The sequence below is a fragment of the Vespa velutina genome, chromosome 10 (assembly GCF_912470025.1).
Source record: "Vespa velutina chromosome 10, iVesVel2.1, whole genome shotgun sequence".
Lineage (NCBI taxonomy): Eukaryota > Metazoa > Arthropoda > Insecta > Hymenoptera > Vespidae > Vespa > Vespa velutina.
This window is the reverse complement of record NC_062197.1, coordinates 6,465,015-6,482,514: the sequence shown is the minus strand read 5'-3', so window position 1 is coordinate 6,482,514 and position 17,500 is coordinate 6,465,015. Positions and strand designations below refer to the sequence as shown.

The window sequence follows — 17,500 nt, the reverse complement described above, 5'->3', positions numbered from 1 at the left end:
GACATAAGAATATCTCTAAGGATAAAGTTCAATCGTTGAAAGAGATAAATACGATGACATGGAAATTATGGTATAAGTTATGTGATAGAATCTTTACTGTATGAATCAAGTGAAAGTTTAATGGACGTTTGGATAATGGAAGGAATAAAGAGAGATAAAGAGAGAAAAGAAAAATTGACAAGAGGCTATAAATAAAAAGACAATTACCGACAATTCCGTACTCGCGTAATTTTCATGCACAGGAAAACGTCATGCTTACTACTCTGCAACGACATTCTTTGCGTCTACCTTTCCGCCCGTCCGCCATTGTACTGGAATTATCTACTTACTCCAGAATGCGAACCCGCCGTAAATCGTCTCTTATTTTTAAATTCTCTTACATTTTTTTCTTCTTTTCTTTTCTTTTCTTTTTTTTTTTTTTTATTTCATTTTGACGTTTCCAGTTTAAAATTCGAGAATGAAAGCGAAGAGGAACGTTTGATTTCAAGGACAAGCAAAATTAAATAATTCATTTATCGTCTTTTATCGTTCAAGAAACGTTAATCGTGGCGCGTGGTAAAATAAATTAAAGTGGAGAATCTTTGGAAAGAACGGACGTTTCTTTTAAAGATAGGAAGTACAATAGGTACGCGAGTCGCATAATCGATCGTGCCAAACCTTTTGAAAGACGCACGATCCAGCACGCTAAAACAATGTACCCTCGACGTCTACATACTATTCTCATCACGGACTACGTGACGTCTATCGATGGTACTCGATGCAACCACGAAAATCGTTATCCGATGCATAGCGAATCCGACAAACTTGATTTGTTTTTTCCTTTCGAGAATATAATAGTGTATGTTCATAATACATGACATTAAAAGGATAAAGCTAACGTGACGATTAAATTATTAATTATTATCTTCGATGATCGAAATAACGATGATACATGAAATATCATGAATTCGAAGGGTTCTTGAAAATCATTAAGAGAAAATAAATGATGTAATAGAAGATGATTGAAATCTTTATCGGTTCTTTTCGCCGAACTATCTTGAAAGAGAAAACAGTAGTCGAATGAACGGTACATAAACGCAATAGGTAATCGTTGAGAATTGTCGTTGTACCGTTTCTTCCGTAATGACAGATTTCGATCTGAACATAGTCTTCTACCTCTTCCTTGTCCTCCTCCTCCTCCTCCTTTTCTTCTTTTCCTTCTTCTTCTTCTTCTTCTTCTTTTTTTTCTTTTTCTTCATCTTCCTCGAACATACAACGTGCGTTTCGCACCGTCGTACGGACACGAACGACGAGCTACCACGATAATTACCTTCTATTAATTGCTTCCGAGAGAAAGGTCGCGTCTAAAGGGCAAACGAGCGAACGAGACTTCGACAGAAAGCAGCTCCCGAGCACGTTCGAATAATGCTCACGGTCTTTCTCTTCTAACAAAACAAAAAGTATTTTCGGATGGTGATCTTAAGCTGATGTTTACGAAACTCCTTTCTATTAATACTTTTCCTATATTCAAGATTATGTTGTAATTGTAAACTCCACGAAAAAACCTGTAAGACATGGCACTCTAGTCTTTTGATTTTTCTTTTTCTCTTTTTCTTTTCTTTTTTATTTTTTTTTTTTATTGTTTTTTTTTTTTTTACTTTTCTCTTTTCTTTTTTTTCTTTTTCCTTTTCTTTTTGAACTTATATTTAATTTCTATTAAGTTCGGTCATGAGCTAAAAAATTTTGGGCTTATAAATACAATACTATATACAAATAAGATTTATTATAATCATAGATAAATAAATTATTTTACGAAATATGCAATATTATTTTTCAACAATTTTTACATGCAATTAATGATATTCATAATAATCGAACGAAATGATTTCAAAAGTCGAAGTATTATTTCGTCGTACGTCGTGAGATTTTTAAGACGTAAATTTATCCGAGGTGTAGAGGATTGGAGGAATGGGGGGAGGGGGAAGAGGGAGGGGGGGGGAAGGAAAAAGTAAGAAAAGAAAAAAGTTAAAAGTTAAAAAAAAGATCAACCGAAAGAGTCGGGATATCAAAGCGAAGGTACAATCGCGACCTCGGCGACCCGGCTTGAAAGCAGAGCCTTGTACGAAATCCTCGAGACTTTCCTTCTTTCTCTTCTCTTCTTCTTCTTCTTCTTCTGTCTACCATCTTCTCCCCTTCGACACGCATGCACGCACCGTAGTCCCTTACGCCGTGACTTTCGCCCGTTTTGGGAATTCGCATGCGAGGACCCGTCGAGTTTGCGTGAACGCAACGAAGGAAGGAGTCAGGAGGATCGATAGGATTCGAGATTGTCGTTTGTCGGCACACTCTCTTCGTGAGAATGGAAATGGCATTGTAGAGGATACTCGACAGGACAATGTTCCTTCAGAGAAGTCACCTTAGGCTACACCTCGCAAAGGATATATAAAATCTCGAGTATGCATTATCTATGCCGTATATTTCCAATGGGATCTTTTGCCTTTGAAAGATAAAAGAAAAAGCGTGAGGATCGAAGGAAAAAGGAATAAAACAAAACTAAAAGAGAAAAGGAAAAGAAAAACTTAAAACAAAAAAAAAAAAAAAAGAAAGAAAGGAAAAAGACTATAAATAATTTGTTCGACGTACATGATATACTACTACATCTATATCTAAATTTACGTTTAAATCTTTAATCAAAAACTTTAATAAGTATAAGCGATCGAATCAAATCTTTCACAAAATGTTACTTACCACTACCTCCAATGATATCTATGTTTATAATTAACGTATCCATTTATATAATTATATATATATATATATATATTATTAGTGAAAGTTATTAAAATATTAGTTGGAGCTAACAGACAGACTCATCTCGCTAGTCTGGAACTCGTCTAGCGAGGTACTTGGTCCTAGGAGTAGGAAGAGGAAGAAAAGGAGAAGGATGATGAGGAAGATGAGAAGAAGAAGAAGAAGAAGAAGAAGAAGAAGAAGAAGAAGGAGAAGAAGGAGAAGAAGAAGAAGAAGAAGAAGAAGAAGAAGAAGAAGAAGAAGAAGAAGAAGGGATCGGATAATCCGACGGTCAGACAATACGCATTCCAGTCGTGTGTTTTGTCGAAGGGACAAATTGCGACGCCCGTTAAACGATCCCTTTTTGCTCCGCGGTAGCCTTTCGTGGCCTCCTCCGAGACGGTTCGTTCTCGAACGAACCACTTTGCGCGCTCTCTCTCTCTCTCTCTCTCTCTTTCTCTCGAGTCTCCTTAGCGGCGTCAGCTCCGTCACGGGAACAAGGAAATGCGACCTTAATACGATAAAACACCGTGAAACTCGTCGTCCATGCTCGTAAACCAAAACAAAATCGATTGATTACAAGGACTAAAATGACGAACGACAATATTTGTATTTAAATTTAATATTTGGCACGAAAATTTTTCGGTCAAATCGAAATCATTTATTATGTAAAAGGTAATAAAAAAATAATATGATAAGGACGTGAACGAAACGATACGCGAATTCTTTCGCAAAGATAGTTATTAAAGTATTAATCGTATGAAATCTACCGATAACAAATTGTAGGATTCAAGGATGACAAATCGTCCGAGTTGTTTTCTCTGACAGTTGTGAGCTCCTAACCTTCCTCTCTCATACACATACACAAACACACACACACACAAACACTCTCTCTCTCTCTCTCTCTCTCTCTCTCTCTCTCTCTTTTTTACTGTCTCTTATTATTCTATGTGTTCACAACCACAAGAATCATATGCTCGTATTTGTACGATGTATAAATAATGTTGTGACTCAGTATATACGAGGTGAGTCAACCTCGAAACTAAAGCAACTCCTTAGGCTCCACCTTTATGACGTAAATATCCCACTCTGTGACTACTCTGTTATTCTGTCACTCGAGAGTAGTTACTTCTTTCTTATTTTTATTCTTATTCTTATTCTTTTTTATATCTTCTTTTTTATTTTTTGCTTCTTTTTTCTCCTTTTTCGCATTAGTAATACGGAATAAAAAATTAAGAGTGATATGTACGTAGATACATACACAGACACAGACACACACACACACACACACACACACACGAAAGTCTGGAGTCATAAAAAATCAACATCGTAAAATTTTGATACTGTTCGTCGTGCGATAAATGCAAGCGACTTTTCTACGAAATAATCAAGCACACCGATCGACTATCAACGTCGTAATTCGTCGATTAACTCGCGAGGAAGTGGAACCCATTCACCGTTGATTTTCGTTTGCGTCATTAATTTCATTCGTGGCAAATAAAATGTCAAGGTGTTCGAAGACACAGACGAAAGGGAGATGGACGTTTTACGAGCGAACTATTACGGGCCATTTTTTTGTGGTAAAAAGAAAGAGAGAGAGAGAAAGAGAGAGAGAGAGAGAGAGAGAGAGAGAGAAGAGAGAGAGAGAGAGAGTCTACTACGAAGAAGGGTTTCCTTTCCTTTCTTTTCTTTTCTTTTCTTTTCTTTTCTTTTCTTTTCTTTTTGTTCCATTTCTTTTGGTCATTTTCGGACACCGTCTTTCCAGGTGTTGATCATTCATCATATTTTTATAACCGTCAGTTATTTCTTAACGGAAAAAGGAAAGAGACGGAGAAAGAGAGAAAGAGAGAGAAAGATACATACATATAAGTATTTACTCGAAGTAGTTATCACTGGGATTATGATTCACGACGTTTGAATAAAAGGATTTAGTTTAATCTTCTAGAAAGCCTTTGCGAGACATTCATTGTACTCCAAGAGATAAAGTTTCTTAATCCGAATAAACGGAAGATGAGAGAGAGAGAAAGAGAGAGAAAGAGAGAAAGAAAGAAAGAGAGAGAGAGAGAGAGAGAGAGAGAGAGAGAGCTCTTTCGGAATATAACGTCATCGGCTTTGTAAGAGACGAACATTATACTCTCTAATGACTTCCGTCCTACGGAAGTAACCCGATTCGACGCCTTCGGCATTATAGGTAGTCGTATCGTTGAAGTTATATACGATGTATGTATGAATCCACATGTATTTATATTTTGATGTAGCAAAAGATCGGCTTTCCTTCTCTTTCAAATTTAAAAGGACTGTCAATTGCTTTAAGACACGAGGGCGAGATCTATTCGAAACGATCAAAGTTGAGTGCAACTAACCAGAGATGACCTCATTCGTATCCCGAAAATAACTTTCGCTTAAGTTTTACTTTAAGTTTTTCGCTGAAGTAAAACTTTACTTACTCGTTTAAGTTTACAAACTTTTAACGATCGTCCTTCTCCTTCTCCTCCTCCGATATTTTTTAATTTTTTTCTTTTCTTTTTTTTTTTATCCTTTCTTTCTTTTTTTTTCTTTTTTTTTTTTTTTTACATCAGTCTTATCGCTTATACGGATGAGATCTTTTCAAAAGATTTTTCAACGTATCGTTTCTATTTAATCATTCGAAACTTTTAGGTTGCATAATGATCCCTCATGTGTTTAGTGAGTCTTGTCATTTATTCTAAACGCGATACTCCGTGACTTTGAAGGATCTTTGAGGCCTGCGCGTGCGCGCACGTGCGTTACACGTTCGAACGAACAATAAAGGCGCAAAAGCATGAAAAGCTTTACGATGATGTGAGACCAGCTGCCGTTTGGTTTTCTCTCTTGTTGGCCCGCGTCCAATCGGTCGATCGTAAAGTTCGACGAAGAATCGTAAATGGCGTGAACAAACTACGTGCGTGTTCTTCCTTTTCAACGTACGTTGCCATTGCAAAAATTATTTTTTCGATAAGAGATATAGCTATATATATATATATATATATATATATATATATATATATATATATATATATATATACATACATATATATTCATGATACATAATTTTCATAGTATTTGATTATTTCAAATTTATTTAATTATATAAATTGTTCTATACGTATATATGTATATATATTTTTATGTATAGGTAATTGTTATATATATATTTGTATATATTTATACATATGATACATAGAAGGAACACTTTATTCGTTAAATTCACGAACAACTTCACACTTTTCTCCATCCCCGTTCATTGAGATGCCTGTTGAAAGCTCCTGAAGTGGCCCACCGAGGAAGACATTAAAGAAACCATGTTATTAGCCGTGTTTTAAGCTACCTCAAGTGGTCCTCGAGTTTATACAGATCGTACTCGAGTGATCGTAAAAGAAAAAAAAAAAAAAAAAAAAAAAAAGAAAAAATGAACAAAATAGGATATATCGTATTCCATCCATTATTTCTATATTTCTTTCGTAGATTTAAACGCGCTTTAATTATTACATTATTGGATGACAAATAAATTTTTATCGTTTTCTTTAATATAAAAGAAAAGTAAAAGATGAAACATTCTCGGAAAAATTTCATATCCTATATTTTTCAAATGTCGTCTGATTTTTCTTTTTTTATTTCCAGATGTAACATAGTGTAACATTTTCTTGTAAAATGTGTTTTTTCTTTTTCTTTTTTTTTTTTTTTATAAATAATTTTTATTTATAATAATAGCAGTTGTACAATTTTCTCCCATAAAAAATATGGTTCATATATTTATCCATGTTTTATAATAATGTATACGAATTTTAATCAATGAGACATAAATAAAACTTCTACCAGTATAAAAGTTTAAATAACGTATTCGATAAAAAGGAAGACAAAGTTTTTCCATTATTTTCTTAATTCCATTAATCTCTATCTAAATTCAATTTTAAATCTTCTATCAGTAAAACAGTAGAGAAATCCCGTTTTGTCAAGAGACTTTTTGCAATCGTGAAAAGAAAAATCAAGATGAATTAAACATACCATATATATATATATATATATATATATATATATACAGGGTGTCCAAAAAGCATGGGACCAAACTTATACTACGTATTACTGAGGTCCAAAAGGATGGTAAAAAATTCATATAAACTTATGTCCAAAAATGCTTTATTGAAAAGATATATACTTTTAAAGTTATGTATGATTTATTTCCATTTTACAAATTAATAATTGACCAATTGACTGTTGAACTTCTAGATCACCTGACTTAACGCCTCTGAACTTCTATTTATGGAGTCATGCAAAAGAATTGATTTATAAAAATATGATAAAAACCAGAAGATGAATTTTGTTGAATGTATTCAAAATGCATTTACTATTATTTCCAATACAATTGAAATATCAGAATATTACAATTCGGCAATCATTAATTTGACGAATGCATTCTTGCAGAAGGAGAAATTTTCGAACATTTCTTATGACTGTCATAATAAATCATAAAAATCATTAAAAGCATATATCTTTTCAATAAAATCTTTTCAATAAAAGCATATATCATTTTTGAACATAAGTTTATACAAATTCTTTCATCCATTCGATCTCAGTAATACGTAATATAAATTAAGTACTATGCTTTTTCGATATCCAATATATATTCAATATGCATTTTTATTTTCTCACAAATTTAATAATGTCGCATTAAAGATATTATCTACTACTTAACTAGCTTATCGTCGTTCTCTTTTAAATCGAATGATACTGGAACGAACGAAGAAAACTAGAAGGAATCATGTTTGTAAGAACCTCGCAATCGAATTCCTACGACTCGCTCGGTCGAGTTCTTTCTTCTCTTGGATTCTATTTCATCTCGATGACTTCCTCTCCTTCCTTCCTTCCTTCCTTCCTTCCTTCCTTCCGTCTGTCTTTCCTTCCTTCCTTCCTTCCTTGTTTCTTCTTTTTCCTCTTCTCCTTCTTCTTCTTCTTCTTCTTCTTCGATTCTTCGGCCGAATTCCTTCGTTCGTCGCGGCACCGGTGAAAGGAATCGCCAAAGGTTTCTTTATTTGGAACGACCGATAACCGTTTCTTTCCGCTTACGGCTTCGACGACATAGTCGCGAGCTCTTCGTCAACCGCCATTATTCTTTTCGATGTCGCGCCGAACCGAAAGGAGAAATGTGCGAGAGCGTACTTAACGGTCGTTGTTGCTCTCCGTCAGTTGGCATTGAGACAAGTCATAGTGGTTCTTCGTACGTTATCATAGCGGTAATCCTTCAACGATTGAGCTAAACTGGCGTAATGGATAAATTACGCTACTTTGGCGCATAGTCTTCTCACTATTATTTATCTTTCTCTCCCTCTTCCTTTCTTTCTCATTCCCTTTCTCTTTCTCTCTCTTTCTCTCTCTCTCTCTCTCTCTCTCTCTCTCTCTCTCTCTCTCTCTTTGGTCTTTTTTTTTTACATTCATACATAATACATGTCATTATCATATGAGTTAATACGATTCGTCCTTTAAAATATTTATACATTTTTCTTTTCATTCATTTATTTATTTCTTTTTTCTTCTCTTTTTCTTTTCAATTAATTCTTATCCGGTTTATTCATATAGGATCTATCGTGATCACATTCGTAGAATCGAGTAACGTTCGTAGAATCGAATAACGTTTGCGCGTGAAACAACTTAATCGATGAAATCGAATTCCCTTTCCTCGTAATTCTTGATTAAAAGAAGAAGGAGATGGATGGGATGTAGTGGGTGTAGACCTCACCGGTTACGAGCAACAACGTGTTCCAGATACAAGAGAATCGCGTGCGTATAACGACGAAGCTCGTTGTAACGCCCCTTAATTGGCTCGCAATTAATATTGGCCGTGTTGCGTGCATCGAACGAAACCGGTGCGCATTCGTATAATTCTTCCTCAAAAGGATGAACATGAGAGAAAAAGGAAGAAAGAGAGAGAGAGAGAGAGAGAGAGAGAGAGAGAGAGAGAAAGAGAGTTAGCAACACGTGCGTGCTTTTGCTCCTGGTGTGTGCATGTGAAATCGACATTCGAGCCTCGTTAAGGCTCGTTTACACGGGCCAACCTTGAAAAACGATTAAAATATTAACGTGTTGCAAGCGCAAACAATGAGAGTTATGTGTGTTCGCTCAAGGCTATATCGTTCGAAAGATTCCGAAGAACTACTATCTCTTCTTTTCATTATCCTCTTCTTCATCATTTTCTTCTTATTCTTCTTATTTTCGTTTATAACGATTTATACGTTGTATCGTTAGAAACACGAGCGGGAAATAATTCAATCCTCTTCACCTGCTACTTATTCTCTCGAGGTCAATGGCTGCTTCTGTTGGCCGGTCAACTACAGAAGATCGACGTAACTCGATTGGATTATTATCAAGCGAGAAACAACGAGAGGGATGGTAGTCGAACAGGATGAATTCGTCACGATGATCATCGATGTTATTAATAGGTAACGAGGGAGAAAAGTGGTCAATTTTTTGAACGTTGCTTGGACAGTTAAAGAATTCAATATATATGTATATATATATATAGATGAAGAAATCGTTACATATATATATATATATATATATGTATATATATATATATAATCATTCTAATATATATAACGATTTCTTTATTTCACGATTCTTTAATCACGATGCTGAGAAGCGTTCTTGCGTTTCGTGATTTTATTCAAGATAAAAACTTAATGCGAGATACGGTTCAATAACGTCTATGCAGTAGCTGATCGTATGGGTAATGATAAGTTCTAAATACGACTATGATCTATACACATTACGCAATACATACTGGTAACGTATACAGATATATCCTCGAACTTGAAGGCCTTCAACAAGTACATAATTAAATGATATCATCTATTAAAGTATACTTTCTTCCGCATCTAACGTTCAAATAAATACTTACTAACATTCATTGTAAAACTTTCAATGTTGTTAACATTGAATGAACGAAACTATGAAGTAAATAACACGGACTCGTTAAAATGCTCGTCTTATTGCGAGCAATGCATCGTTAACAATGCAAACACAATCAAGAATAAGGAAAGAATAAAGAAAGATATTATGAATGGTTTTTGACTTCAAATTCAATTAAGTTTTCTCTTTGTTACAGGCATGTGCTCCGAGATACATATGGTTTTCTCTATCACAGCCAAGATACGATCCTGACGAATCGAGATCGATTAAAGAAACCATCGCTGGTAATCGAAGAGATCCAGTCGGTACCTGTTGGGTAGTCGACAAGAATTTCAACGAATCTCAAGAATTTTCCCCATGTCGAACGAGTGAGTATTTTCTTATTTTCTTTTTTTCTCCCAATTCCTCATATCGATTACCAAAAATCAATTAAAATCATTCGAGTATTTCAACACGCTAGTTCGAAATACTTCAATGATCTATCGTACATGTGCTGACCATTCCTTCCTGGATTTAACTCTTGGATTTAGGGAAAAATGTTGAAGAATGACGTCTGTTTAGACTCAAATTCGAGTGTTATAAACAGTCGTAAAGTGGCGAGTCTTTGTTTGAAACAGACATATCTTTGCTACTGTTCCTTCTTTTTATTAGTTCTGCTCTTTCTCTTTTTCCTGTTCTTTTTTTCCAATTCGTTTTTCTTTTTTTTTTTTTTCTTTCCCTGTTAACGTTAAGAGGAATTTGAAGAGTCTCGAATTTATCCGAAGAAAGGTAAATCCTTGACGGAAGGGGAGAAAGTTTCGAGGATCACAAGGATCAAGGCGACATATGGTCATGTTCTGAAACTATAGCAACCATAAATACGTCTCGTAACAGGATACTTCCTGCCAACCCGTAGGTACTTACTTACTTACCTCCCCGCCTTTCGCGTTTTAATGACAAAAGACATATCGACTTTCGTTGTGTGAGACCCTATGAGATCTGAGCTTCGTTGTTCCGTGATAATTTCAAGTACAACAAAATTCAATTAGCCGAAGAAAAATGTCGATAACTCTGTCTATTCTCTTCGAGTTAAACATTTCCGATCGAAATCTCACGATTCATGTATTATCGAGCAAGGAAAAGTCATCTTTTGGCTCAAAATTTATCCGTGTTTTTTTCTTTTTTCTTTCTTTTTTTTTTTTTTTTTAAGCGTCGAAGAACACTTGACTCCAACGATTCTAACCCAACAATAAGAGATAACAATCGTGCTAATGTAGCTTCTCCGTGTTATCGATTTTCTTTATCGACAGAGTAAAGTAGCTGTTCCGTGTTATCTCATAAAGGCAATATCTTATTTGCGACAAGGAGACAAGGGGAAACGCATTACCTCGAAATTTCGATCATTGAAGCGAGCTCTCGTGGCGTGATCTCATCGCTGAGAAATTCCAAGCTCGTGAATCGCGTAATTAAACAATTTGTTGGATCCGAAAGTTAAAGAGAAAAAGAGAGATAGAGGAAGAGAAAGAGAAAGAGAAAGAGAAAGAACGATTAGAAGAGAAACGAGAAACCGTAAGCATTTTAACATTTTCCTTGGAATTGTATTTTAGCGAAAGGTTCTATCTGCTTGATGGAGGAGACACTTTGTAATTTATAACGCATCTTTCTTCGCGTTTTATTTTACGAATGAAAAGTCGTAACATCGTCGCGAGCATTGTTCGTTTTTATTGTGAAAGAAAAGCCACATCCTCTCGCCCGTATGCCTTTCAGCGGTTTATCTTTCAAGCACTGTCACCAATAGACAGATACTCTTACTAGCATACAGGTACTCACTTACTTGACACTTGTTCGTGAAACTTCTGACGTGTGACCCGTTCGTTGAAATTAACGAAAGTTACGTTAATCGAGATACCTATACTCGGAATCGTTATTAATTTTGTCACCTGAATTTATTAAATTTATTTTTATTAAAAATGAAATGATACGAATGAAGAAACAATGATTTGGTTGATCGACAAACATTGATTGATTTTTTTTTTTTTTTACCATTCAATTAAATGGACTGATTTTAATCGTTTTTATAGAAATTTCTATTTTTAATTTTATTGCATGTTTTCTCAAAGCAAATATATTATGATTTTTTTTTTCTATCGTATATATATGATCTATTTTATAATCAATTTATTACTATTGGATTTATGGAAATTGATTTTATTGATATATATATTTATGCGTCCTTATTGGGTAGATATTGTATATTTTTTATATACAAGGTGTAATGCATTAAAATTTATTTTCATTTGAATATGTTTTTCATATTTTTCTATGCATTTATATAGTTTATTTTTATGATATGTATATTACGTATTGTTTTTTAAAATATTTAATGCTTATCCCATACAATCAATCAATTTTATCAAATCTAAATGTTCCAATATTTCTGATTTCGTTTTTGTTATATATTTTGACTAGTTTAATTTTTCATTTTGATATTTTGAAAACATAAAGACAAGTGTGGTTACATAAATGACTAATGACGTTACATAAGTTATTACGATCAATTTGCTCGATTCAGAGTCTGATAAAAAAAAAAACTTCCTATATTATCACCTTCTCTTCATATTTATTTTCACTGGTATCTCTCATGTTGAGACATATACATTAAAGTACTATGTTTTTCATTATAAAATTCAAGCTCGTGTCGTTGTATCGATCAAAGTTAAGGTAATTTGTTACAAAATAATAAATAATTATTTGAGTAAATTTAAGTATAAGGTCAAATTGACGGATTACATGAATCTAATATTAATAGTATTAAAAGAGAAATGATTTATTAATTCTTCTTTTATCAGAAGAAAAGTGAAATCTTTATGAGCAATTGATCCATTAGGACGGATTAAGGATTCATTTATTATAGCTGTCTTCAATTAAAAATGGGATTTTGTTGTATAGACTTGTACAACGTTTGATTTCAATCCGACTATCATATTTGATCGTGTATAAATGTGTCAAACATGAAACAATTATCGCACGGTCGTATATAAATGGACTATTAATTTATTTTTGTTAACTCGATAAGGTTCATACGTATACATGCTTTCTAGATCGTCGATTTAAAGATTGTCGGTCGCGGTATCCGTTAGATTAGAGAAAGCAAGGACAAAACGCGAGGAACACATTCCACAACGAAAGGCACCCACTCGTTCGCTGGTGTTATATAGATACGTTGAAAAAAATGATAATTAGAAGGCGCCATAGAGCGGTACTAAGTCAGCGCCGTTCTAACGAGGCCAATTAGCACTTGATCCTACTTGAATTACGATCGAGCTGGCGATTTCTGCCTGCCGGTTATGTTGCTATACGTTGTTTCTTTTTCCGGCTTGCCAATTCATTAAAACAAATTGTCGAGCGACACCAACGCAATTTATCGCTGTGTTTCGACGTTAAATTCACATCATAATCATTTTTTTTGTCGGAAACTATGATATATATATATATATATATATATATATATATATATGCTTTTTGGACACCATATATATATATATATATATATATATATATACGCTTGTATATAAAATATACAATGAACGATTACCATGAATAGATTAGGAGTTTCATGGAGAGGAGAAAAAAATGGCATAATAATAAATGTCAACGTGTTCTTGATCGTGTTATATATATATATATATATCATATAAAAGGTTTCTATATTACCGACGTGGATATAAATAATTCTACAATTAAAGAGAGAAACAGATAAGGAACGAAGGTCGATAACCGATATAAAAGAATAAAGAAATATATGGGAGCGACAGTAGCAATGGCCTTCGAATTTCTATAGAAAAATGATACGATAAAATACGCGTTCAACTGTACGTATAATAATGCACAAATGCGTGGACTTCTCACACGTTCGCAGCATCCGAGAGTATCACAGTGACTCCATTCATCGCATGTAATTCGATTAAGAGACGCGCCGGACAACGTGATTCCCGAACCACTCGACTTTGTGATTTCGATTCTTTCGTCTAAACAATCTTTTACGATTCATTTTTTTTTTAATTATCAATATATTAAATATTTCGATATTCGTTATTACATTTTCTATATTTTTAAATAAAGTTTAGAAACATAAGAAACTGATTACATCGGCAAAATCAAATTTTTGAAAGTATCTCGAACAGAAATGTTAAATATTTCTTATAAATATTTATTGAACAAAAAAGTTGAGAAGTCGACAAATATTCGCGATTAACTCGAATGCAATGCAAGGACTTTCTTTTCTCTCTCTCTCTTTCTCCCTGTCTTCTTACCCATGACGAGTAAAAGTCCGGAAAATACCGATCGATCTTGACTTTTTATCACGTTTCTCCAGTGCGTCAATGATCAGAGTCGGATCACGGATCACGAGAAACGATCGATGTAATTGCGTGAGTGGCAGCTCTCGTCCAAAGTGACCAATCGTTCGTCAGTCTCTCTTTCTCTCTCTCTCTCTCTCTCTCTCTCTCTTCGTCTTTCTCTCATAACGTATGTAAAAGTTCAATGCGTGGTGGTAAAACACACAAATACACACGTGTGTGTGTGTATGTGTGTATCTATGGAAGAAAGGCACGGCCGAGATCCTCCGACCGGAGAGCAGACCGGATATTCTCCCCCATTCGAGCCTACATTTCTTACAGTCCGTGCACACTGCTATGACCCTGCGTCGACGGTCTTGGACAATATTTAATTCAATTGACGATTGACCATTCCAATTGAAATATTTCATTATCAATCAGAATTAAAAATGAAATTATTTAAATCAATGTTAAGACACTCGTAAATAATATAAATTTTATTAGATATTTACTCGTTAATCGAATTAAATTCTCTTTACGAAATTAATGTTTTATATATATATATATTTTTTTTTTTATTGTTTTTTTTTCTTTTGTTATTAATTTGAAAAATCTTTTAAATTAATTGATGATGATCAGAATTGAAATGATTTACATGTCTTTCTACAGGATTATTTCTTAAATAATTGAAACTAATACGATTAATTATTTCGTAGACACCCTGTAAATCTTCGTATCGTTTTATTCATAAATGTCGACATATCTAGTTCCGTCCCTGTTCAGCAATAAACGCATCGTCACTTCTATCGCTCCATCGAGATTTGGTCTTCTTAATTAATTAATTAAACGTTTAATTAATTAATTAATTAATTAAACGTGGCCCTACGTCGAATCTGATTCGACATCGCATCTTGTTTGATCTTCTGGTATGTCGATAGAAAAAAAATGTTTGAATAATTGTAGATATTTCTCGTGTTAAAATATTTAATTGAAAGATCATTGAGAATGGAATGAGGTTAATTATTTGAATCTCTTAAAAAGTTAACGTTCTAATTTAATTGAACGTCGATATTTCTCTCTCTCTTTCTCTCTTTTTCTTTTTTTTTTTTTTTTTATTTTTTCTCTTCCTTTTTTCTTATGAATAGATCAATAAATTTATTTTTCTCTTAATAAGTATATCGTAAAATAGATCATAAGGTTATACGAGAGATATGAAAAGCTTGACCGTTCGAGTTTCTCTAATGATTTCGTTTATTTCTTTTCATAATATTAATAGACGATTCCGACGTTCATTCGTTTGAAAGTGTGAGAAAGATTACGAATGAGGTTACGGCAAGAGATGTACGTTGTAGGTACCTAACACGCATCGTACGCGTTTCATGCGTGGCGTGCGTGACGTAAGTGTATTCGTGGACGACGGGGTTTGGCTTTGCTGAGGTCAGGGATCCAAACAGGGAGATCTGATCTCAAAAGGCAGATTTCTCACGTCCGCTTACGTCGAGAGATTCTCAATGTAGGTATCAAGAAGCTCCATCTTATTTCTGCGCGAATTCGATGCCTTTCTTTTTATTTTCTTTTATTTTCTTATTTTCTCTCTCTCTCTCTCTCTCTCTCTCTCTCTCTCTCTCTCTCTCTCTCTCTCTCTCTGTGTCTCTCTCTTTCTTTTTTTCTTTCTTTCTTTTAGCTTCCAAAGTTAAAAATCTGTCGTTTGATATTCGAGAAACGATCCACTTGTAATCTTTTTCCCTCCTTATCGAACTCGTAACTTTCCACTTTATCGTTGACATTGTCTCAGTTTCATGCGATAACCGTTATGGTAATCGTGACTTGGAGAAAATTTAAGACCACCCTGGGCGACTTTCCTTACTACTTTCATCCTTTTCTTTTCTTTTCTTTTCTTTTTTTCTTTTTTTTCTCCTCTCGTATTTTTACCTTCTTATCTATGTGGCCGTTCCGATAGCCGCTGACAAACAGTAGTGACCGTCGACTGAAAGTTCGGAAGCTTTCCCGTACGGTCGGTGACTGGGAGATAAGACAGATAGCACGTGAAACTGGAAGCTTCATTCTCTCTCTCTCTCTCTCTCTCTCTCTCCCCCTCTCTCTCCCTCTCTCTCTTTTTCTTTTTCTTTCTCAATTTAAAGCCAGATAGTTCATTCGAATTATAATTAACACGTTACGTAAAGAAAAAATATATATATATATAGATATTTTAATCTTCGTAAATAATCAATAATTAAATTGGCAAAGAAATCTCATTCTTTTCGATGTAAAAATTTTCAATATCGGTATACCGGAAATAATATGTAACGTAAAACGAAATGTTAACGAAAAGGTTAATTAATTAGAATATTTTATCCTTATCTATCGATAAGTTATCGAAGTTTCCTGCTTGGCGCCCGGAATTTTTCTATGGAACTAAATCAAAGAAGAAGGAATTCTCTCGTGGGCATGGCGAACTAGAAGATATAGAGAAAATGAGTCGTAGACTAGCCGAGCGAAGATCGATCCGAGGTTAATGATGCGTGCACCTACCCATTTAGGCGTATGCACACGATGCCTTTGAAACGTATGCCGTTCAACTTCCTAGTCAATAACTCGTAATACTCGAGGTTCGACCTCCGGCGTGTTCAAATGCCGTCGAAATGCGCCGGAGTACTACTTCCGTTATAAGTAATACGAATTTCAAAACTTTCGAGAATTTCCTGAATGTATTTCAATCGAAATCCCGATTATTTTATCGATCATCTAGATAACGATCGAGCGAAGCTGTTCGTCTATAAAAAAAAAAAAAAAAAAAAAAAAAAGAAGAAACATTTACTGTTCTTTTTTTCTTTTTTTAAAATAAAAAAAAAAAAGAAAGAAACCATTGAATCATGACGAATACCAAGAATATTATGAGATTGGCGAAATGTGAAGAGTTTCAAGAACAAAAAAAAAAAAAGAAGAGAAAGAAGGTCATTCACTATATAATTGTCCATTTCCGTTTCAGGGTTTTGGGGATACCACAGGCAAGGCTCATGTCAGGCCGGTTTGGGTGCCGCGATGGCCAAGGTAAGAAAGAAATTTAAGTAACAATTTTAGAACAATACTCTTTCATTCTTCTCATTATTTTATATTCGTATAACCGCGAAAATTAGGGAACAATGACGCGGTATATAATAGTTGCATTATTTTTATCGATTCTTTTCTTTTCTTTTTTTTTTAACACACGAAAAAGAAAAGAATGGTAAGAGAATCGGTGAGGCGGATCTCTAAAGAACCTTTAACGGTATAAATCCCAAAAGAGGGTTGGAAAGAGGGTATGTATATAAATATAATGCTGGTGTGTCCCGATGCTGGGCAACACGTCAGGAAAAAGTTAAAGGACGACGCGAGGGGGGTCGGTTAGAACCGAATATGGCGAGGAATGCGAATTCCTACTCTACGCAACATCGCGATGTATTCGTATTCTTATTTGTACGGTGGTTTACCCACGGTCCAAAGAGCAATCGATAGAA

The 17,500-nt window shown here is 34.4% G+C and overlaps 1 protein-coding gene across 6 annotated transcripts in view; it reads left to right on the top strand.

Annotated features, from left to right (window-relative positions):
• Nucleotides 1-17,500, top strand: part of LOC124952362 (integrin alpha-PS2) — a 51,712-nt gene that overhangs the window by 18,829 nt on the left and 15,383 nt on the right. For 2 of the 6 annotated variants that reach the window (XM_047502096.1, XM_047502095.1), the window contains exons 4-5: nucleotides 9,884-10,055; nucleotides 16,993-17,054. In XM_047502096.1, the coding sequence (XP_047358052.1) occupies nucleotides 9,884-10,055; nucleotides 16,993-17,054 (234 nt within the window). Of the gene's footprint in view, nucleotides 1-9,883; nucleotides 10,056-11,065; nucleotides 11,236-16,362; nucleotides 16,570-16,992; nucleotides 17,055-17,500 lie in introns of those variants that run through there. The other 4 variants (XM_047502100.1, XM_047502098.1, XM_047502097.1 and 1 more) reach the window with 3 other exon arrangements.